This window comes from Danio aesculapii, chromosome 24, assembly GCF_903798145.1.
Source record: "Danio aesculapii chromosome 24, fDanAes4.1, whole genome shotgun sequence".
Taxonomy (NCBI): domain Eukaryota; kingdom Metazoa; phylum Chordata; class Actinopteri; order Cypriniformes; family Danionidae; genus Danio; species Danio aesculapii.
Window position 1 is genome coordinate 12,315,804 of NC_079458.1, and position 25,113 is coordinate 12,340,916.

At 37.2% G+C, this 25,113-nt stretch overlaps 1 protein-coding gene across 6 annotated transcripts in view; it reads right to left on the reverse strand.

The window, feature by feature from the left end:
- The window catches only part of ntng1a (netrin g1a), a 155,245-nt gene that overhangs the window by 66,446 nt on the left and 63,686 nt on the right, over positions 1-25,113 (reverse strand). For all 6 annotated transcript variants that reach the window (XM_056450515.1, XM_056450519.1, XM_056450517.1 and 3 more), the window contains exon 3: positions 13,770-14,413. In XM_056450515.1, the coding sequence (XP_056306490.1) occupies positions 13,770-14,413 (644 nt within the window). The remainder of the gene's footprint in view (positions 1-13,769; positions 14,414-25,113) is intronic.

Sequence of the window (25,113 nt, forward strand, 5' to 3'; positions counted from 1 at the left end):
TTTGTTTTATTAAAAACACGCTTAGAATTGTCCACCTGCCAGGTTTTGGACCATATTGGGCATAGCACGTGTGTTTGGATATAACTCAGTTTTTTGACCACACTTCATTATTATTGTTCATTTATCCGTTTGCTGTAAATTAGACTGAATTTAGAAATAGTTTTGAAACAAATCTCTGTGCTTAACAAATGAAATTAAATATGTAGGCTAATGGATGTCTTCAGTGGAGTGCGTACAACACCATTTCCTTATTGACGAAAGTAAGGGAGTAAAGTAAAGAGAAAGAGAAAGTAAAGAGGCCGAATGGAGGAGGTTCATTCTTTATCCTTGCGCAGCAGATGGTCTGTTTAACTGTTTTCTTGCTAGTGAAGCATTCAGGTTTTCCACTTACAAAATCTGCCATGTAAATAGTAAATGTGCCATGGCGCAACGCAACTGACTCTTAAAGGGAATGGGAGATGAGACTCGAAACTTGGTTTAATGCATGTTATGCTCAAAACACAAACCCATACGTCATTAAGAGAATAAGCACAACCCTGTTAGACCATGTGTCGTGGTGCAAACCATATGTTTCCATCCTCAAAATAGCAAAAGTGGATTCGGACACGCCCTTAATGCTTTTTTACGCTATGCACTTTATACTTTGCAAATAGATTATTAAAATAGAGCCCTTGCAGTTTGATAAACTTTATTAAGAATTATAAATGCACCTCCTGTCCAGTAATCACAAGAAGCTGTTACTTTTGATATAAAACAGAGTCTCAGCTTTCAAGAGTATTTTATCAGGGAACTCAAACAATAAGTACACACTTTGTATAAGTCCTGTACAGCGGCCATGGGGATTTTAAACAATATTTCTTGCAGAAGAGTGGCCAGGTCACTACCTAACGCTGGTGGAGGAAAACATTTCTTGACTCGCTCCTCCAAAACATCCCAATATGGCTCAATAATATTTAGGTCTGGTGACTGTGTAAGCCATGAGAGACGTTCAACTTCACTTTTATGTTGATCAAAGCACTCTGTCACCAGTCTTGGCTGTGTGTTTTGGTGCATTATCATCCTGATACACTCCTCAGGATGCACTGTTTGAAACAATGGGTGCACATGGTCCTCCAGAATGGTTTGGTAGTCCTTGGCAGTGACGAAAACATCTAGCACAAGTATTGGGCCTAGGGAATGCCATGATATTGCAGCCCAAACCATCACTGATCCACCCCCATGCTTCATTCTGGGCATGCAACAGTCTGGGTGTTACGCTTACCATAACTCGTTCAAATGTGAGAAAGACATTGAAGGTGGACTCATCAGAGAACAATACATGTTTCACATTGTCCACAGCCCAAGATTTTCTCTGCTGGCACCACTAAAACCAACATTTGCCATGGGTGACCAAAGGCTGTGTACATTTAATTCTGCAGCAAGTTTGGCAGCTGTGATTTTTTTTTTAGATACAATCTGGGTTAGCAACCAGACATCAATTTCAGATGAAGGTCTGCATCCAGACCCCTCTCGTTAGATGTGGTTCATCCATTCTTGGTTGTATACTGACATTACCCTGGATACTGTGGCTCTTGATAATCATAAAAAATTGTTGTCTTGGTCAGAGATGCGCCAGTGAGATGCAAACCAACAATTTGTCCTCTTTTGAACTCGGATATGTCACCCATAATGTTGCATGCATTGCAACATTGTTAGCAAAACTGTGCTATTAATTTGCTATTCGAGAATGTAGTTGATTTGTGGCTGCACGGTGGTGCAGTGGGTAGCACGTTTGCCTCACAGTAAGAAGGGTGCTACTTCGAGCCTCAGCTGGGTCAGTTGGCATTTCTGTGTGGAGTTTGCATGTTCTCCCCGTGTTCGCATGGGTTTCCTCCGGGTGCTCTGGTTTTCCGTACAGTCCAAAAACATGTGGTATAGGTGAATTGGTTCAGCTAAATTGTCCATGGTGTATGTGTGTGAATGAGTGTGTATTGGTGTTTCCCTGTGATGCATTGCAGCTAAAAGGGCATCCGCTGCTTAAAACATACAAGTTGGCAGTTCATTCCGCTGTGGTAACCCCTGATTAATAAAGGGACTAAGCCGAAAAGAAAATGAATGAATGAATGATTGAAAGGACAAGTCAGCTAATGCACTCCTCTGAGTGAAGAAACAGAAGAAACCAAGTTAAAGGATTGATTTAGACTATGAATTCTGCAAGACTGAAAAACAAGCTGGAAATTCTTTGAGTTGGCTCAACGGATGCAGTGTGACAACTGCTATGTATCTGCAGGGTCAAGTGTGTATTTTTACACATTTAATTGTTTTCTTAGCTGTGTTGATGCTTGGAAACGGCGTTTGTGAATAACATGATGACTGGATGATGAATGAGGTGCCAGAATCAATTGGGTGTGTAATTACACTTCATCATTTGGATCTCTTGTGCTCCGATTCCGTTTCTCAGAGTAGGAACACACACACACAGTCTCAGATTAACTGCCTGGGCAGCAGCTTCCTGATCTGTCAATGGTGTTAAGAGGTCAAATGGAATATAACTAAATCAGTGTTCACATCAACCAATACAAAAAGTTCCACCGGAATTTATCCATCTCTGTAACAACACTTTAAATAAAAATCACAGAGATGCAAATCAGATTGCAATTATCTGAAGCCGGGAGGTTCTAACATGATTAGATTACATTTTGTGGTGAAATAGCATGTGGAATAGAAGACTGCTGAAACATCAGATGACCGGACAAATGAAATGTGCTGATGTAGAAGAGCTGAAGTGCCGAGCGCAGCACATGAGATGGCAAGAGGAAGATACAGAGCGGAATGACTTATTCAGGAAGGGGTGGGGGTGTGGGGTGAATCTCGAAATTAGCACAAATAGATTATCTGTCCTCCGGTTCCTGGCCTCAGCATGGCCCAAGAAGCCCAGAAAAAAAAAGAAAAAGAGAAAAACACATTGACTTCTCGCCGAACGACTGCCTGTCCGAGCAGCCAAGGAGGACTGCAATTAAACGATCAATCACCGTATCATCGACCCCCGAGGGAGACAACTGTATCCGAGCATAACTAAAACTGCACAGATAACAGAAACACATTTGAAATGGAGTTTAACATTCTTTAACGGGACTAATGGATTCATTCCTTTTGTAAACACAATTTTTCTTGAGACAACTATATATACACACACATGCATGCACACACAGATACACATTTATACTGTTTGTTAGCTGCTGTCTTACAATTTTAAGTTGAATGAAATTCATCTTACAAGCCATTTCAATCTCACATTAAACTGACTTAATACATCTGCTTTACTATTGCATAGTTTAAAAAGTTAAGATGAAAGAGTTCATTTATTTGATCTTTTTTACACTATGATTTTTAAATATTTTAAATTGCTTTTGTAAAAATACAATGTCACTATATCAGTGAAATAACTCTTTCATTCAGTGTATTCACTGCATACTTGTTTGGTCATTTTTTGCACTTATATCAAAATTTAAATGTGACCATTCTATATTTAATATTTTAAGCATAGGCAAAGTAAACATATTTTTTAACCTGTTTAACCAAACGGTTGACCATATTTTGACTGTTTTAAATAATAACTATCAAAGTAATCTAAAGAATTAAAATTTAAAGAATGACGGTTTTAAATAATGGTTTACACACAGCACTGATGGTTTACAAAATAAATCAAACAAACAAAATTCTGTTGTACTACAACACTTAATCTTGGATTTATTGTAAAAAACAAAAAAAAGGAAAACGTGTTAAATGAGAATCTGAAAGACTTTATGGCATACTTCAAAAAATAAAGGTGATTTAGTATTCAAAAATGTTTTATTTGTTTTTAAATAAATTGGTCTTACACTTTATATTTTCTGATTTTCATAGTTTGTGTAATAATTCCGGAACTTTTAGCATAAACCGACATATCTACCATTTGGTAGAGGTTGATATTTTGGAGTTAAGGAGTGCATTAGGAGTTAAAAAATGCAATCCAATTTTGGGTTCAATATTGGTGGGGTAGTTAAATACATTTTGGGAATATAAACTGTTCTTAGACTTAACTAAATGATTGCATAATGGAAAAATACATATATATATATATATATATATATATATATATATATATATATATATATATATATATATATATATATATATATATATATATATATATGTATTAAATATGTATTTTTTCCATTATGCAATCATTCAGTTAATCTATATTTATTATAATATTTAATAAGGTTGAGATTACATTTAAACAAACAGATTTAATCTTGTTTTAAATCATGACCCCATAAATTCTAAATGCAGTGAGCTGCAGGTTTGATATTTGCAATCTAGAAAGCTGCAATCTAGAGTGTAATGTATTTCTAATATGTACACTGCAAAAATTGTCTTTCTACTCAGATTTTTTTTTGTCTTGTTTCTAGTCCAAATCTCAATACATTCTTAAATTAATAAGCATTTTCTAGAAAAGCAAAAAATAGTCTTGTTTAAAGAAATCATATGCCAAAATTAAGTGAGTTTTTCCTTAAAATGATAAAAATAATAAAACATTTTTGACATAATATTAATTTTGATTACCTCGTTGGAAGATTATGTTGCTTATTTTAGGGAAAAACTCACTTAATTTTCACTTTTATTTCTTAAAATAAGACAATATTTTCCACTTGTCTAGAAAATGTTCTTGATTTTAAAAGTTTTAGATATTTGGACTAAAAACAAGACAAAGTATCTAAGTTAGAAAAGCTTTTTTTTGCAGTGCAGCTCTCATATAATTTCACATTAAACTAAAATCAATGGACACAAAAAAATAAGTCAACATAATATGCATCTGATCTATGAAGTCTCCCTCTTTTTCTTAATAGATAAACGTTAAACAGTTAACAACACAGTAGTGTCCACTAAATAAGTGGTTTGGGTCATCTTTGCACCAAATGAACAATTCATGGTGCATCCAACCCCAAAAGAAACACTTCATGAAATATTAATGCTCACCTGTGAGATCTGCACATCTCACATTTTTCAGTCTTTATAATATAGCACGCAAAGATGCATCCATCTAAAAAATCAGCATGACAGTTGTGATGCACAAATTAAAAGACTTTCTTTTAGACATGACTGTTCAATGAGACATTTACGCCACTCTTTGTCTTCACTGCAAGCTAACCAGGAACAGTAGGAGTCTTCGGTTCTCCTGCAGAGACTATGGTTGAGAGAGAGAGAGAGAGAGAAAGAGAGAGAGAGAGAGAGCGAGAGAGAGAGAGAGAGAGAGAGTGAGAGAGAGAGAGAGAGAGAGAGAGAGAGAGAGTGAGAGAGAGAGAGACAGAGAGTGAGAGAGAGAGAGGGCTGATGTATAATGCATACATTATACATCAGAATGAGTGAGGGCCAGCAGTGTGTCAGAGGAGACAGAGTCAGACTCAAGCTGTTCCTCCAGGAGCCTGCTTCATCCCTCCTTTAATTACACTCTATTGATCAAACACAGATGGAGGGGGGAATGAGGGATGCAGTGAAAATAAGAAAGAAAAAGAAAGACATGGAAGGACGGGGGAAAAGAAGTGTTGTGTGGAGCTTTCAAACTGAGAGACTATTTACTATTGCTGCAGTATATTGTATTCAAACAGCACACAGTATGCAGGTTTTGTGGCCTACAACATCTTCCAAAATGCTTACTTTGAGGAATAATTAACTAGTGTGTAACGGTAGCCCTACCCTAAACCCCAAGTGGGTCATATTTTACTTTTTGTTCGGGTGCCAGACGGAATAAATCCATCAATATTAGAAATTTAACTTTAACCCAGATAGCTACAAGCCACCAACTACAACTATACTAAAAATAACAAACAAAATACACAAAAAATATACCCAAACTCACCAAATGGGTACGTTTTGAAATATATATATACTGAAATATCACCACCAACATATTGCTCACAACCAAAATTGAAAACAAAAACAAAACAAACAAACAAAAAAAATTGTTTTATGAAAAATCATGATCAATTCATAGTACATCAAAAGAAAAACGTATCCACTGAAATATAATAATCAGAATATACTATATGAAGGAAAACCCAGGGAGCATTTCTTCGGTATACAAAAAACAAACCCCAAGAAAGCTACACCCCTCACAATCATTGGCTCTCTGGCAATACAAAGGTAAACAACATGTAAAGAATTAATTCAAGGAAGCACAGTTCACTCGCATCAGAGTTCAGTTTTGTGTGTGTCGGGGTGTGTGTGTGTGTGTATGTGTGTTGGTCCAACAGTCTCTATGGAATGAATGTATGTGGGCACTAACAATTCATTCAACGAATGGAAGCGGTATGGATAAGGTCAACAGCTGAAAACACATCGCTTTAGCAGTCAACACATCAATGGTGCTGATATGCTAGCGTTTTGTTTTACTTTTTTGTTGTGAAAAAATAGAGTACCTGAAGCCGGTGAACTAGAAGGAAATCACCTACGGCCCGTGTCTATGTAGAGCGACGTCACTCAGCTCCCTTTGTTGTGGAAACCGCACATGGTCTCGGGCAACTGCTAAACCACTCTCAGCCAAACGACTCTCCAATTGCTCTTAACAGCAGTCACTCTTCGCTGGACTCGGTCACCGCTGGCACACTTGTGCAGCCACTCGTCACTTTCAACCAGAGCCAACTCATTGGACCACTCTCTGTTTGCGGTGCTCATCCCCGTACCGTTCTCCTCACTTTTGATTTCCGCTCTTTTTTCTACTTTTTGTATCCGTCCTGCCCTTATTTAACCTTTCATCATTTTCCCCTAGGTGGTACGGATTTGGATCCTAATTGCCACAAGTGCAATGACTGGACTAGACAGAAACATAATTTGGTCCCGCTTTATAATAACTACACACTATAAAAATCACCTATTAAGCATTATAAAATAGTTAATTCATTATTTGTTAAGTATTAACTCTACATTAATATACATTAGTAACCAGTTTATAAATACAGATACAAATGCTGTATTCTTGACTTATAAGCCCAACAGAAATGTGTTTAAATCATGTTTTCATGCTTTGTTGATTAATTTTTCATTGCTGAATTAAGTATTGCATTATTTACAAACGAGTTATTTAAGAAAGAAATTAAGATAATTTATAATATGCAAGTAAATGATTAACAAACTATTCAAATTAACATTTAGGCTATTATTCAGGCATTAACAGTTACTTTTTTCGTAAATGCTTTAGATTTTAGTAACTTGACTTTGACTTTTTATTCAGTTTGGGGTCTCATTTTTTTTGTAACACTTAAACGCTGACTGACGGACGTGCTCTGTATGATAAACTGATCCCAGATCAACTTCTGTACACCGTTTAAAGTGACACCTCTGTTATCAAACTAGTTAAGAGCAGCAAATGAATCTCTCGTTTTGTTTTGTTTGATAGCAGAGGTGTCTCTGTAAGAATGCACAGATCTATGAAGAAAGCATTTGATTACTTTAGTAACTGTTTGTGCTCATTTAAGAGAAAATTAGTTGTGTTTAAAATAAAACATGCAGGACGTCCGGGCATGTTTACACATTATTAAAAGTATTTGTCTGTTTAAACACAATCCCGAATCCCAAAGTATCCAGCACTTTTGCTCCTCTTTAAATGGGGTGCACAGAAGCTGATCTGGGATCAGTTTATCATACAGAGCGCGTCTGTCAGTCACGTTAAGAAAGCCGATAATCGACGCACAGCTTTAATGGAACGAAAGCGAATGAAGACATTTTTATATAAATTTCAGTGTGCTTTCAAGATTACAAATATATGAGAAATATGGGAAAATCCTTAATGATAGGATGATAGGAGGATAGAATGGTAAAATACGGGAGAATCCGGGCAAAAAATGGAAGGGTTGACATGTATAAAGTGAACAGGAAGTGTTTGTGGAAAAACAGTTTTGGGAGGGAAAGCAAAACATCTTTGCATTCCCTCGCAAAACATCTTTGCAATGGAATGCAAAAACTTAAAAAAATATATCTTCCTTTCACTCTGTTTTTTTTTTTCTTCCACCCATTTTTTCTCCCACCATCACGTCCCTTCCGTAATGTCTCCGTAATGTCATCATCTTGTTTTTTACTACAAAGACGTCATTTTGGCGAGAAAAGGTTATTGCACACTGTATCTGAAATTTTCCGCCATAATTTTCGCACGTTAAAAAAAATTTGACCTCAGGTTGTGTGAATTATATTGACATACTGCCTCCAAAACTTTTGTCCGTCATAAAAATCCCATCGAACTGGGTTAAAATTGTTCTGCTTTTCGCATGCGAAAAACGGCTTTGAGAGGTGTTTTGACAGTTCAGAGCCACAGTACAAGCAAAAAGCTACAGAATGCTGTCATTTGAGCTACAGATAACTTTATGACAAACACTGTGCATAAAATAAAGACAGAATGGACAGTTGAGAACCCCTTTATGCTGGATTCAGTGACTGGTGCACCTCTCCCCTGCTGCTGCCCAGTGTCTGTCTGTGTGTGTGTGTATGTGTACAGGTATGTGTGTGTGTGTCCATACATTTGACGTACTGTCCATAGACATTATAAAATAAAGCATAGTGCACTTTTGGTCCGTTGCTTCGACATGTCATCGTGGCCACCATCTATTATAATGTCCATAGGTACTGCCAGTCTCTGTTCAGGTTTTGTTCACGTGGGTGAATGTGTGAAGTATCACAAGCAATGTATCAAAATTCCACTGATTTAATTAAATAAACTTTGCATTTCGGAATAATCCAGCGCAGATCTTTGATAATGAGCTGAACTGTCCTTTTTCAATGCAGTATTGGATGACCACGATATGAACACGAAGTGTATTCCTCTTTCTTTTTCTACTTTGGAGAAGAGAGGAGGACAAAGTATCACTGCTTGAACTAACTCCGAAATTGTGCTTTTTCGTAATGGATTAATTAATACACATCAGACTCAGTGTGCACGGTTTGTTTACGTGACGACTTTTTTTGCATATTTTCTGAACATTTCAAGAACAATAGGTCTCCGAAGGAAACGGTGACATAAACAAATGAATAAGCATCTATAATTCATCACTTTTGTGCCGTTGAACTAAATGTGCTCGATGGAATGTTGTTATGAGGACTCTTACCTTTCAAAAACAACCCTGATGTACAGCAATGAACGCATATGTGTCTTGCTATTATGATGATAATTATGTACTCCTCATCTAATAAGCATGTACTGTACAACTTACACAAATTTAGCAAATACATTCTTCATAAGCTTCTCATTGAAAAACAACTAGCTTCAATCACTGCTTGAGGGTTGTAGCTTTAGACTGATGTATAGTTTGTCAAGATTACTCAAGTTCTTTTGTGCAAAAACAGCACCAAAGTGCGTCCACTTCCTGACGCTGGCTAAGAGGTTTTTACCTCAACTTCATCCAGTTTTGTGACCTGGACTAAAGTGGGGACTATTTATGCTTTGTAAATCCCTTATAAATGACAATAATTTAAAATGGATAAAAATAATTTAAATACAATAAATAATATTATAAAAATAATATGTATGTTTCATATTTAAGAGTATAGATTATATTACAAACTATATTCTAAATTATTTAAATATTAGTGAAGAGTATACACTATGTACTCTGCAGTAATAAGTGAATATTATCATTCAGAATGTAGCTTATAATCTAAAACGTTTAAATAAGAGTTGCATTTGTTACTGAGTAAATACAGTAGTTTCTACACTACCTGACAAAAGTCTTGTCGTCAGTCCCAGTTGTAAATGCAACAAATAACAAACTTGACTTCTAGTTGATCATTTGGAATGAAGATTTTTCTGAAGAATCATCTGTTGAACTGCATCCCAATCATCACAAATACTGCAGAAGACCCATTGGAACCGCCATGGACCCAAGATTCTATAGAAATCAGTCAAGTTTGGTGAAGGAAGAATCATGGTTTGGCATTACATTAAGTATGGGGGTGTGCGAGAGATCTGCAGAGTGGATGGCAACATCAACAGCCTGAGGTATCAAGACATTTGTGCTGACTATTACATTACATATTACAGGAGAGGGCAAATTCTTCAGCAGGATAGCGCTCCTTCTCATAATTCAGCCTCCACATTAAAGTTCCCGAAAGCAAAGAAGGTCAGGTGCTCCAGGATTGACCAGCCCAGTCACCAGTAATGAACATTATTGAGTATGTCTGGGGTCAGGTGAAGGAGGAGGCATTGAAGATGAATCCAAAGAATCTTGATGAACTCTGAGAGTCCTGCAAGAACGCTTTCTTTGCCATTCCAGATGACTTTATTAATGGGTTATTTGAGTCATTGCAGAGATGTATGGATGCAGTCCTTCAAGCTCATGGGAGTCATACACAATATTAATTATTTTTCCACTGCACCATGACTTTATATTCTATACTGTATATTATTTCTGTTAAGTGACAAGACTTTTGTCTAAGCAAAGTCAGACCTTACTGTCCTAATTAAATGATTAAAAATCAAGGCTAGATCATATTTTGTTAGTAAAATAAGCGTAATCTAGAGGCCTTTGCCTTTTATATAAGCCACTTCTGATGCCAAATAATCAACAAGTTATTATTTGTTGTTCCTAAAGCTTGAATAGGCGACAAGACTTTTGTCAGGTAGTGTTTTAATAGATAGAATCTGTGTTTTTATTTCTTTCATTTTGATTTTACATTAAATTGTGTTGTGTGCCTTGCTATTTTTCAAAGTTTTTATTAGTTTTTCTGGTTTTGTTTTTACTTCAGAATCTATTTTTCAGCTTAAGTTATTTCTAAATAATAATATAAAGATAGTTTTAAAATATACTGCATCTTCACACAAAAGCATTAATCATGTAAAAGTGTTTAAAGTGTTCAATCTCCAAACGATTTCCTTTCGTTTCTGTGACCTACTTAGCTCTCATTTCTAGGGCTGCATCTTGCCTCTTTTGTTTCGTACCGATATAGACTGAATCTCTTCTGAGATCCGGAATTCCTGCACTCGGGGTCATCCGCCTCCTGCCAGACTGGAAGTGGCTCTGCACCGTGAGGCAGAAACATTTCAGGGGATGAAGGAGTGTATGCTTTCTGCGAGGATGCGGAAGAAAATGAATCATGATTTTCCATGACAGGGAGGCTCGGAGAAAAACCCACAACAACGAGCACGCCGCTGAACTCTGGATTACCTTTTTAGAAACAAGACGACAAGTCACTGCTCTCATAAATATCCGTCAGAGATGACACTTACCGATCATCACGGTGCACCGATAATGAGAACACAGCCTTGAGGGAGGGTTAGAATTTACAGCCTTCTGTGATCAACTGTCATCTTCGCCCTGTGCAACATGCACACACTCAATGCACGCCATTGTTTAAGTGCACTGTAGATCAGGCTTCTTATTCCTACTTCCCATAGTTTAATTTCCCTATAATAAATCAATGCTGGATTTTTACTAGTAACTAAGAATTGTGAATAAAATAAAATAAAATAAAATAAAATAAAATAAAATAAAATAAAATAAAATAAAATAAAATAAAATAAAATAAAATAAAATAAAAAATAAAATAAAATAAAACACTTCCAGTAATTTAGAATTTGATATTAATTTGGTGTGAAACACATTATATATTACTTCTGGTGCATCATGAATTAGGTAATGAGGCCAGCAGGGGGCCTGTGGTCTGTGTAAATCCTAATGCCCCAGTAATGTGAAAGGACACTATACTGTCAGCTCCGTCTTTTGGACAAGACATTAAAAACGAGGTCTTGATCCTCTGTGGTCATTAAAATCCCATATCACTTCTCTTAAAGAGTAGGGGTGTAACCCTGCTGTCCTGGCCAAATTCCCTCCATTGGCCCTTACCAACCATGGCCTCCCAATCATCCCCTTCAACTTTATCTTGTCTGTTTGTTAAAAATAGTTAAAGATTGATAAGAATAGTTCACCAAAAATGACAATGTACTCCCCATTTGCTCACCTTCAAGTGGTTTCAACGATTTTTTAAATAAAATACATTTTTAAGACCAGTAGCCACTGACATCTATAGTAAGATAAAAAATTAATTATGGAACTCATTGGCTACAAGTTTTCAACATTCTTCAAAATGTCTTTCTTTTGAGATCAACAGAAGAAGAAAACAATAATCTTTTTTTTAAGTGAAGGGTAATGAAGAAATAATTCTCTTTTTTGGGTTAACTAAACAACCCAGGCTTATTCTGAAAATGTACTGCTATATACATTTCTGGAGAGTGCCAAATATATCACAGGAGCTAAGTTTTTTTTTGCAGTTTTTGTTTTCGCGAATCCACCAGAGGCTGCTGTTTACGCTTTTTCAGGTCTCAAATTTCTATTTGTGCCATTCACACCTGCTGTTCTCGCATAAATCCACCAGAGGCCACTGTCGGAGTGACTGACTGACTGACTGACTGACTGACTGATAGACTGGCCCACCCTCCTCTTTCTCTAAACCCAACCAATAGTGTTTTCAAAAGCACCGATTGACCCACCCCCTCACTTCTTTAAAACCCAACCAACAGTTTTAAAAAAGCAATCCAGAAAAAGAAAAGCCCTTGCCTGATTTTCACCACATTTTCAGATTTTACCACATTCTCACCCTGTTATTTACTTGTTTTTTTTTTTTTTACTTTTTGGCTTCTGAATTAGTTTTACCCGCTATCTGGAACTTTTCTTCGTCTGTCATTGTGGTCATCTCCTCTCTGCATCTCAGGTCCACAGACGTACATGGCGAGCTACTGTACAAACTCGTAACAGCGGGAGGGCCGTCTACACGGAGGGAAGCGGTCAGTTGGTAAGCGCGAAAAGTCATACCGCCCTGTAGCGTTCATTTTAAAGACGAAATGCAGCCAAACGTACTTCTGGCTACATAATTCGCAATCTCCAGAAGTGTATATAGAGCTACGTTTTCAGAATGAGCCTACGTTGAACTAAAGAAATGAACATATAAAGGTGAAATGAGTTGTAGGCAGTTATGGCCCCCGATACATGTTTAATTAGGGAATGAACTCCTGTTTATAGACTAGGTGCCAAAACAGTGAATTTCACAGTCTTGACTTGAGATTGATCACAGGATGTCAAGTTAGAAGTTATATTTTAGAATGCTGCTAAAAATCGTGACTATGCCACCAGTTTAGCAAAAGACAAAGAAGAAAGTATGAATGATTGTTTGATTATCATTGCAGAAAAAGAGGTAACACTTTATTTTGATTATCCATTTGAGTATTAGTAGACTGTCAGCTTAAAATCTGTTGATACTGCTCCTTCAACAGAGATTTAACTGACTATAAGAAACTTTGCAAGTACATGTCAACTTACACTAACCCCAACCTAACAGTCTACTTATAATCTAATGAGAATTAGTTGGCATGTAGGTGCAATGTAACTTAAATTCAACAAACGGAGCATCAAAATAACGTGTGACAAAAAAGATGTAGACGGCAATGAATGGTTTAAGGAGAATAGTAGATTATGGAGCGTAATTCCCAAGGTTTATATCTGCACTTACTTTAAATGTTTCCTGCAGCTATTATCTTTATTTAATGCATTGTTAAAAATAATAATAAAACAGAAGAGCATGCCACACTGTACTTCTCGCCAGCTTCTTAAATAAACCAAGCGTATGCATAAAATATCCCCCTAAAAATATAAAGCACAGTACACTTACCCTGCCTCCCAATACACAGAACTACAGAATGGGAAATGGTTTGTTAGGAAAACTAAAAAGAGCCAGGGGCAACAAAAAAGAACAACTGAACCATGTCTTACCTGCCATGTACTTTAATGTCAGAGATGGCGTAGTAGTATCTGGAAAGGTTGTTCTCATCCACCATAGTGGCACCCGTGGCAGGTCGGAGCAGACGTATACGCAGGTCAGTAATGGTGAAAAAGTCTCTCAGGTTCTTGGTGGTGTCCAGTTGTCCATACAGCGAGGCCATGTTGTGCAGCTTGGGCCCGGCGAACAGTGCGAATCGATCTCTGATTTCAAAGCGCACAGTCTTGTCGTTCTTCCACACGTAACCTCTGGAATATTCCTCTGTGCAGATAATATCCAGCAATGTATGCTGGGTAATGTCTTTCATGGTCTTGGGCTCCATAGTGAAAGCGTCGAGGCAGTCGGTAGCATAGAACTGGTAGGGCTGCCAGCTACGTCCATAGTCCAGAGACTTCTCTAAAACCATCTGCTCCGGCCGACCTGACTCAAAAGTGATGACAATGTCATCGGTCAGCTCAATAGTCTTGTTCCATGAAAGGGTTATGTTGACTGCCAGAGGTTTGGGGTATTTCTTCCAGGATGTGGACTGCCAGAATGTCGTGGGGTTGCGGCCCACAATGTCGAACATGAGCTCAGGAGGGTGGGCCAGCTCGTCTGTGGCTGCATCGCACTCGTTGTTGCACATATAGGGGTTTTCCTATAAGACAAAGAGGACAACTGTTATATGAGAATCCAAACAAAAAGTGCTCTTTTATGAGATATGGGTTATAGGCTGTGTTCATATTTCAAAGGCAGTGGCCTTGGCGGTACATCAGCATTCTAATAGATTCGAGGCATCGGTTCTATCTATTCTCCAGCTGTTGGCTGAATCCAGATAAAGACGGGCTATTAAACGCCCAAAGACTCATAGATCTTTTATAGAGCCATTTAAAATCAAGTTCCCTCATGCAGACAACCACTAAAACCAGTCTTGTTTAGCACATAATTTATGAGAAGATGATTCCCTGTTTTAAGTTCCATCATAATAAAGAACAAAAGAATGTAGTCTCCAAAGACGGGATTATTTCTAAAATGCTCATTCATTCATTAATTTTCTTGTCGGCTTAGTCCCTTTATTAATCCAGGGTCGCCACAGCGGAATGAACCGCCAACTTAAATGCTCATTAAAAAAAAGAGAAAAATATGAAGGTCAGACTGACAAATTGTGAATAATACAATCTCCACAAGTCATTTATTTTGCATAAAGGCTACCTTGTTCTGCACCTTGAGGTAAGGACACCCAGAGGTGCACTTTTGTCACGTGAAAAATATATCACGAATCTGCAATTCAGAAAGAGCTGCTGCTGACTCGCGTGAAGACAGTCAGTGTGTTGTCAACTGGTCTTCCTCACCCTATAGCGTCCCCTCAAACAATCACACTAATCAGCGTACAGGTATGTTCGACTCTGCCACATGCTGGCATGTGCTAAGTAGTGGCTGATGGGGATGTGATATTGTCGGGTGGCAGTGGGTTCTCTAGGAAATGCCTCTCAAGAGGAACAAGCTCCAATTTATCTGAACAAGAAACACAGCAGCTGATCAAGTGGGAGATGTCTGTCTCTCTGCGGGAGACGGCAGGCCTGGGCACTGGGGAAGAGCACAGTGATAAAGAATAGGTGGAGAAAGAGACTGCGGAGAAGAAAATGAGCGACACAGTGGCAAAGAAGTACACAGGGGAAAAAGGAGTGCCTCTGTTAATAGGCTTTTCCTCTTGCCTTGTCCTCCAAGGCAATGTGACAACGAAGCCCTGACAACTATTTAACCTCTTAATTCTGACAAAGTGGCATTAATATGCTCTCCAGCCAGTCATCTACAGCCGTGCACAAAAGTCTGGAGAATGATCAGACCGCTGGAGTCCACACGCATTTTACTAGAACATCCAGTCAAGAGGGTCGAGCTGTTCATTCATGCTGTTCTATCTCAGCATGATATGGGACTGTGAGCTTCAGGCACTAGCCCTCCTATGAAGAACAAAACTAATTGGTGTCTATAGCACTATTTTAAAACTAGCAGCTATCAACACTACTATTGCTTATACTTGGAGCGTGTTATTAATTGGTTAAATATGGAGTGAGAGAAAAATAAAACCCTACCTTAAGAATTAAGCTTTGTGCATTCAGTCTGCAGATTACACTTGTAGTTTGACATTTTTAAATTGTGAAGCTTGTCGAGGAGAGGCGTGCAATTACTTTTCCTCCTGGCAGAGTGTATAAGACTTAGACTGATGCCAAATCTAGAAAAAACTTGAGAATGGGGCTTATTTGCTTTCTTTTAGGTTTGACTTTAGGAGTAGGTTTAAACTTAGCTGACAGAAAATACAGCGTGTACCAAGGTTATTAGAGTTAGCGAAAATGAAAAATGAAAACTAGTGATCGCGATTACGAACAAATTCTTCTTTTTAACTGGATCTTCTAAGTGAACTGGTTGAACTAATTCACCAAATCAAACTGAATCCATTGATCGATTTGCATCTCCAGTAACATTAAGCATTTATCCACAAACAACAGCACTTAACATGTCTGATACCCCCACGGACTTGAAATAAACTAATATATACTGAGTTATTCAGTTAGAACAGTACACTGAGATCAGATTTGAGAAGCGGTGAACCGATAATACTGCGCATGCGTGAATCATAAAACCGAACACAAACAGTACTTGACAGCCTGCTGTGACTGAACTTAACTTCAACAACTGCAGCGCGGGTAAATGGAGAGTTTAAATAAGAGGATCTGGTGAAACGTACGTTTATTTCTTAACAGAAAGTCGTAATGAAGTTTAAATAAGTGAATCATGCTTCAGTTGGGTTGCAAAACGTAATTGTAAGAAACTTTACAGATCATGGTGATGTTTTAATTGACTGAAATTACGATTACTGATGTTTTTTTTTTGATGTTTTAAATATGATATATTTGTAATTTTTAAAAAATTGGGTTATATTTTATATAACTATATTTTTATACATTTATGAAATTATAAAAGCTTATTTATTATGTTTTTATAGCGTTTGATGTTTTTTATGTTCTTGTTGGGTCTGATGCAACGTAATTTCGTTCTGCATTACAATTTATTGTGATGTTTTGAATGACAAAAATAAAGGAAACTGGAAACTGAAGCTGATGTTGAGTCCAAACTTGGGAAGATTGTCATGAAAGATCTGGATCGCGGAAAGGATGCGTACTTCCCATCACTATTGTGTGTCTAACCTCAGAAGCAGCCTTAAACACATATTTTACTTAAGGCTGCAATCTTGTGGGCTGTTGTATTTGAGTTTGAGGATGGATAGATGGTAGTGGTAGATGGTAGTGTTTTGGTGTCTAAACAAAAGTAGCCTATCTTTGGTGGAGATTTTATTATACAGTATTTATTCTGATGATTTTGAATCCTTCACCTAAAAAAATATCATAAATTACAAATAAATACAATAAACTAAAACTAACACCAAAACTAATGAAACTAAACTAAAACTACACAATTTTAAAATATAGAAAATAATAAAAACTAGTAAACCTACCTCTAAAAACCAATTAAAACTAACTGAATTTGAAATCGAAAAGTCAAAACGAAATACACACAAACTAATGACAAATCCAAAACTATTATAGCCTTGGTGTGTATGGTAAAAAAAAAAGTATACATCTATGTAAAGTCCCACATGCAAAACCATGTGTGGTTTTAGCGTAAAGTTATATCAAGTAACAAAAATCATAACATATTAACTGAAGTATGAGGGCCACTGAACACAAGTAAATAACAGAAAAATGCAAATGACAAAACTATAAAAAGACACCAAGGCTGATTACTTGAGTAATTATATGAGAAAGACACAATACATCACTTGTTGCTTTGGGTTGTGCTTAGTTAGGACAGCATAGAAAACCAAATGCCAGTTCTAAAGTAAAGCCATTACAGAGCCAGTGGAATTGAGTAAGAAAGAGACAGATTTCATTGTAAACGTAAAGCATCAATCCAAGATTTCATTTAAAAAGTATTATCGCATCTGGCATATCATATTTAAGGACCACGATGTGCTTTTTTACGTTAACACATTCCTACGCTTCCTCGCAAGCTTGTGTTATTTATATATTTATTTTTATCCACAGGACAGTAATCTGTGGTGTTGCAGCTGCAAAACTAGAGGCTGAGGAAATAGGCCGCACGGTAATGCCTTATAAAGATTAATTAGATGTTCTTTTTCCCCAGTCACTGCAAAACCTCCCATTTATCGGAGAGAGACATCACCTTTAAACACAGCCACTGATAAGCAAACACAAAAGTTTCCAGTTCTTTCATGCCACTGAGAGCTTTATGTGAGGATTAAAGGTTTGACTCGCATTAGAAAGGCTGTCATAGCTGCCACGTTGACAAAGATCAGCAATTACTAAAGATGTTTCTATTAATCCTAAACTGATCAGGACACCCAGGACACTTGGACCAGCGCTGGCGATTTTGACAGTTTGAAAAGCACACAGCTTTCTGCCAATTGCTGCTAATGACTGTGTAAGGCACCAAAGCATGTAAGGTTAATCCCATCCACAAAGAGCTTGATGAAGTCTGATGAACAAGAAAAAGGGCCAGAGATAGAAAGTGAAGCACGAGAACGAAAAAAAAATAGAAGGAGAGATGTGCTGCACATGCACTGCGCTGCCTGCTTCTAATCCGAGCCTGTTGTCCCCATTAAATGTGTTCTGGGTAATTTCACACCAACAAACACAAACCATCATGAATCACCTCTCACTTGCTTACTAAACACAGCTTTATATAAGAAAACACCTGTCCTACAAATGCTGATTGTCTGTTCAGCGCCTGGCTGAGCGTTTTTTTCACGGCTGATCACACATTTCTCTGGAATGAAGATATATTATCAATGCAATAATTTGTCTTGAACAGAAGAGTGCAAATGAAAGCCATGTCAAAAGCCTGCTTCTTTACAGCCACAATCAACTGCATATGCTGAAGCCTGGTTTATACTCGACGCATCTACTAGTTCGCTTGTGTGCCCGTGGCAAACGTGATGTCATCTTTGTGTTTGCGGAGGTTCACTTTGGATGCGTGTGACATGATTTCGGCTGGCGGAGCGCTCAATTTTTTTAAAACTCGAGCAAACATTCCGCGTGGCGCCGTGTTTCATTTGAGTTAAATATGAATCACTTTGAAGAGATTTTGTCTGAAACAGGTACAACTGCAGGCCTGTAGCCGGCCTGATGAAAGGTGGTTCATTTTTCTCAAAAAATTGACATTTTTGCAGTTATTTTCTATTTAATTTTGAGATTTAAATACTGAATTTAGGTTACATTTCTAGCACAATTATTTAGCTGAATCAGTTTGGTGGATGGCCATAACCACACTTTTTGATTTACCAAAAGTATTTTCTAAATATTTAGAATAAAGAAATATGACAAATATTTGTTTTTAAAATAGAAATTTATTACATCATATATTATTAGAAAAAAAAAAAAAACATTTAAATTAAAGACTGTAGCCTAGTGTCATTTATTTAGCAGCACATTCAACTTTCCTCAGTCACAATTTGGCCATTTGAATAATAAAAAAACTAAATAATAATAATAATAATAATAATAATAATAATAATAATAATAATAATAATAATAATAATAATAATAATAATAATAATAATAATAATAATTTAGAATCCCCCCTGGCTACGGACCTGGACTGTATGGACATCTTTATAATCCGTCCATGTGTGATCATAGGGATAATCAGATGACCACTAATTCTTGGCTATTGCAACAGTAGTGGGAAAGGAGGACAGTTTTTGGAAGTTTGGAAAAACCTAAGAGATAAGTTTGTTAAAACCAAAAAGAGAGACCCAGGTAGATTTAATATTACAGAATATGTTTTTCCACTATTCATAGATTTTACACTGATGTATATTACAATTTTGAATAAAAAAAAAAAATAGTTACAAAACTAAAATTAAGTCACAAATTATTTAATTGATAACTGGAAAAGAATATGTGAACCTATCAGTTTATAATACACTGATGCCCTGTTTTTAGATCTTATTGGTGATAATGGTCAGGAATGTTGGACCATTATTGCCTTTTTAGCATATCAGTAGAGGGAAAACTAGCCAGACAGTAATGTATCAATTGTGGAGTGGGTTAAATAAAAAAGTCAGTATTTTTAGTAAGTTTTTTTTTTGCTTTTATTCTTTCCATAATAAAAAAATATAATTGTGGAGTGACCCATGTTCTGTTGTCATTCATATTTTATTAAACTTTAAAAAGCAGAACTGTCTGAGATATGAACAAAAGCAAGTGATGCATCAAAGTTTGAATAAAAAAATTCTTGAATGGTTATAAAAATCTTTATAATCATTAAAATAATATATAAAAATAATAAAAATTATTAGTTTAAAAAAAATCTTGAACAATATTAATGATATGATGTAGCGCCTGAAACTTCCTACTTCTCTGTTTATTCGTCTGATTTTATGGACCGCCCCTGACATTTTAAAGAATATCACAACGGCAAATGCATCAAGTATAAAAGCCTCGTCCGTTTCATGAGGTGCACACGCAATCAGTGGGGGTCCCTGACGCTGCACCAGGCGAAAGTATAAATCAGGTTTTGACATCATGCAGGTCAACATTTCCCAGCGCACTGAACTCTATGATCTAGTTTGCCAATGACCAACTGAACTGCAGCCAGTGATTACAGTTCACTATAGTGTAACTAGTATTAATTTGGAATTTTAGAATTTAACTGAGAATGCCTCTTAAATTCCAATACATTATAATTTGAACTTGAATGTGGATGATGGATGAATGTGTATTCATACATTTAATAATGACTCCCATCCTTTTCCTGCCAGTATTTTCCCCACATTAAAGGGTCAAGACAGAATGATCCAACATCCAGAATTTCAAGATCAAGAATTCAACTCAGAATGCCTTTTAAATGCCAATGTAATACAATACAATTTGAACTTGAATGTGGATGATAGATGGATGTGTATTCATACATTTGGTAATGACTCCCATCGTTTTCCTGTTGGTATTTCCACCCATTGAAGGGTCAAGACAGAATGTACTTTCACAGGAATCAGCATTCACATCAACATTCCTCAGTTCAATGATCTCTGTGGAACTCCTTTCAGGGTGGGAATGTCTTTTCAACAGGACTCTCAGAATTCGGGCACTGACCGTTTTAATTACAGTCAGCGATTGCAAGGAATTTGCATAATGGTTTAATGCTGGGTCATTTAATGCCAGTAGATTTTATGTGGAAGTCAAAGTGGCGCATGATTGTTTTTCACAAAGCTGATTACCTTGCATGTGAATGGAGATGTTTGATCAATGCAATGATTTTCCTTGAAAAGAACTGCGCAAAGAAGTAATGTCAAAAGCCTGCCTCTTCACAGTCACAATCCACAGAGTATGCTTGTTCTCCATGATGACTCTCTCTATTATTTCCTGTTGATAATTTCACACACTGCAGGGTCAAGACAGAAGGAGCTTTCACATGACTCATGTCAACAGTCCCCAGAGAAATTAACATTACCACTGTCTCAAGGCAATGGTGACTCTCAGAGATCAGATATTATGAGGTATAACTTTGCTTGTGACTGTGATAAATTTAAATTGTGTGCTGTTGTAACACCCATTTAGCTGAAAAAAATAACTGAGAATGCCTATAAATTATAATTACTTAAGTATAATGCAAGCTTGAGTGTACAAAAGTAAAAATTAATAAAAAAACTAAGTATATTTTATAATAAAGATAAAGTACATCACTACAAACACAGAATGATGCATTAATAAAGCCTTGTTTACAAGTTTTAAACTTCAAAATATCTTTATTTTTATAAATTATAGGCCTGGATGGGTGGATGTGTGCATGAATGGATGGATGGATAAAGATCTATGTACAAATATTTTACATGTTTGTGGACCAGCGTGAAGAAACATGTTCTTTTCCGGAATGTAGTACATGTTCAGTGTATTTGAATTTCAAAATCCAAGTAAATTTCCCTACATCCTTTGCATAGATATTTACATTACATGTCGCCTACACTGTTGTTGTCTATTGGAAGGAATCCGTCATTAGAGCCGCCATTTTAGTACAGGGTAGCGCTCCTTTGAGATGAATGTGGGACCAAGGTGCAGTGGAGAACTGGCCATCCAGAGCCATATATATATATATACACATTCATACATATATCTATGATTGGGAATTTTCCCAGTGTTCAGTATGCAAATATTTTTTTTTATTACACAAATTGTTATTTTACATCACTTTTCCTCATCGATTGATAAGTGATTGCATGGGCATTGTCAACAAAGATCATGTGTTTGGGTGCATGGAAATGTATTATCCTCCCTGCCTGTTAAATTTGATCTAATCCATGTCCAGAAACATACCTCCTCTCCTGCTTTCACTTCTAATTCTAATGGAGGGAGCGATTCATTTGTGAATGAATCTCTGTTATAAACGACTCGTGTAATCATTGTTATCCCTATGTCTCAATGTGCAAATCCACCTTTCTTGTCTAATTGGTGTACAGCATATGTAATATTCAATAATTTAGGGTGCATGGTATGCGCATTGAGGCACAGGCACTGTTATGTTATCAGGCACCGTTCTAACGTTCTTGAACTTAGCCGAAAATAATACACGTTTCTGCCACTGCAGTGTCTTGTTGTCATATTTCATTTACATTGTTTGCTGATTTTATTCAACAATCTCTTGCATAAGTCTAGAATTTAGTGCAAGTTGGTGCTACTTTGCCTTATGATCAGTGCACTAAGTGACTGTTTTATCATCAATAATGTTACTTGTTGAGCACAAAAGTTTGTAACATACAAAAACATAAAAACAACTTACCTATGAAATGTTCTGCCTTTGTGCTTTGTTTTTTTTTTGTTTGCTCATTACTACACCTGTACGCATTGCAAAAGTCCAGCATCTTCAGATTAGCTTTGGACTTGATTAAGTGATGTTTTGTAAACAAATTTCGGGAGGAGCACGCACAGAAGTTTCAGTATCAAATACATCATTGACAATTATTCTATTATCCAATCAGTTCCTGACCAAACCCCTATATATACCAAAGCTGTATTACCTGCAGCATCTCACGACTTTAGCATCCCTCCACCACCCCAACACCTCACCTCTTAGGCATTACAATCCCGGAGGGGGCATTCTGGGGCCGGGCTAGATACTTCGGTCGAATCCCAATTCCTCTCTGTTTCCTGATAAGGGGAACAACTTGAGTTGGGGTGTCTCCCCGAGCTCAGAGCCCTCTCCCCGGACAGCACGCCAAATACGCTTTATTCTGAAACGATTGCAAGTGTGAACTCGTGAAGTGCGGTTAAATGACTTTAGTCCTGGGAGCCCTGTACAAATACGGCAGCGGTTTTGACGCATGATCAAAGTCCGTATGCGATATCTAGTGTATATATCTATGCATCCTTTGAATACAAATTTGCGGTGAATATGTTCTTGCAGTGTGTGGCTAATTCATTTTAAATTCCACTTCTTTGTTTCAATAGGAAGCAATTCTTTGATTCAGAATTCTGCACAACATTTGGAATCTAATTATAGAAAATTATTTAGCATTTTGAGGTAGAAAGCAAAACAACCACTTTAGCTTGTGTTACTGGTCCCTTGTTATTGAGAAACATCATAAAACCTCCTTCTGAGATGCTATCAGCAGTGCTTTTTATGTGGAGGCACTTAAGTGGTGCACAAAGCCCTGTCATTAGTCATGTGAAAAAATCTCAAAAGTATACCGACTAACAAAAGAAATAGCTCAGGACCATTCCTGACCAAGCCACCTGAAAAAAAATATTATTCAGGTGGGAATTTCTGGTTGAGAGCAGAAGCGAATGAGATACGACTGCCCCACTGGCAGGCAAGGCTTCAGATTACCAGATCACTAATGTGACAGAGTATAAATTTAGTGTGGCTGACAGCAGACAGAGATATATGGGATCAACCAATCAAACAAATCCTTTGTGTGACAGATGTTTGAGACATGAAACCCAGATCAAAGATTGCTCTCTATTACTCTGTCTTTTCCCACTGCATTCTACTTTAACAAGCACAAATGTGCGAATGTACATAGATCTCACTTACATGCATCACAACTCAACAAGCGTATTATCTATTCCATCGGCCGCTTGCCATGCCTTTCACGTATTTGATTGTGGCTGTTTTGAGCTCTTCAGAAATGACAAATAGATCAATATCGTTTCATTGGAAATGAAATTACTATGCAGCGGCCACACTGAGATCAGTGCTCACATTGTGAAATCTACTGTGTAATTGTCTCAGCTAAAAGGAGAACGGTGTGAAGAGCGATTTCTCCTTGATCGTTTCAAATGTTAATGTCTAATCTGTCAGAGGCCGTTTTGCCAGACCGTACAACAGGCTCGGGTCAGGCCATTTGCATATCTCTTTTCCTGGTGCTAACATGAAATGATTTAAATCAAACATGTTCATATGACATGACATTAGCCACTAAATTACAAAGGAGCAAATTTAATTTTACCAGCACGGCTTGCAGGTGTTACAAATAAACATGAGGGTCTGGCCATGTAATTTCCCTCTCTCTCTCCCTCTCTCTCTCCACAGACTGCGGTTAAATCCATCACTTGTGCATAAATGAGACCTTGGTGGAGGGATAGATTTCTCCAAGGCCCTCGGTTTGATTGAAGCTCCGACTCCTTTTCAATCTGCCTCTGTGCTCTTGCAAGCACCTTTGAGCTCGTCCTGCAGAATGGCCACAAACGCACTTGGGCTTCACCGCCACGCTGCTTGAATACAGGAAACACAGATTACTGTGTGTAATAGACCCCAGGATAAATCCCACCAAGAATTACATTCGCATTTCGAACTAGAGGTCAGCGGGACGAGATAGCAGAAAAAAGCGAAGCCGGTTCAATCCCCACCTGCCAGATGCATTGACACACAAACACATTGGCTGAATATAATACAGAAATAATATTCACAGGCATCTGCATTTAAAATAGACCTGTTCTTTGCAGTGTTATAGTAATCCTTCTAACTAAAGTAAATGGGGTGAGCTGATTATATATAAACAGTTCTCATGCATCACTATCCGTATTACTCATACTTGTCACCAGTGTTGAGCAATAACGTGTTACTAGTAATGCATCACTGTAACAGCACTACTTTTGACAGTAACTAATACTGTTATGCATTCAGGGTATATTTGGGGGCCCTAAGCAGAATAATTTTGGGGCTCTGCCTTGCTCAAAATAGTGGAGTATTGCCATTGCAAACCGGCCCACATTGATTTTACTGCTTGTTACATACAATCAATGAAACAGAAAAGCAATGCCTGATTTCTTCTACTTAATAACT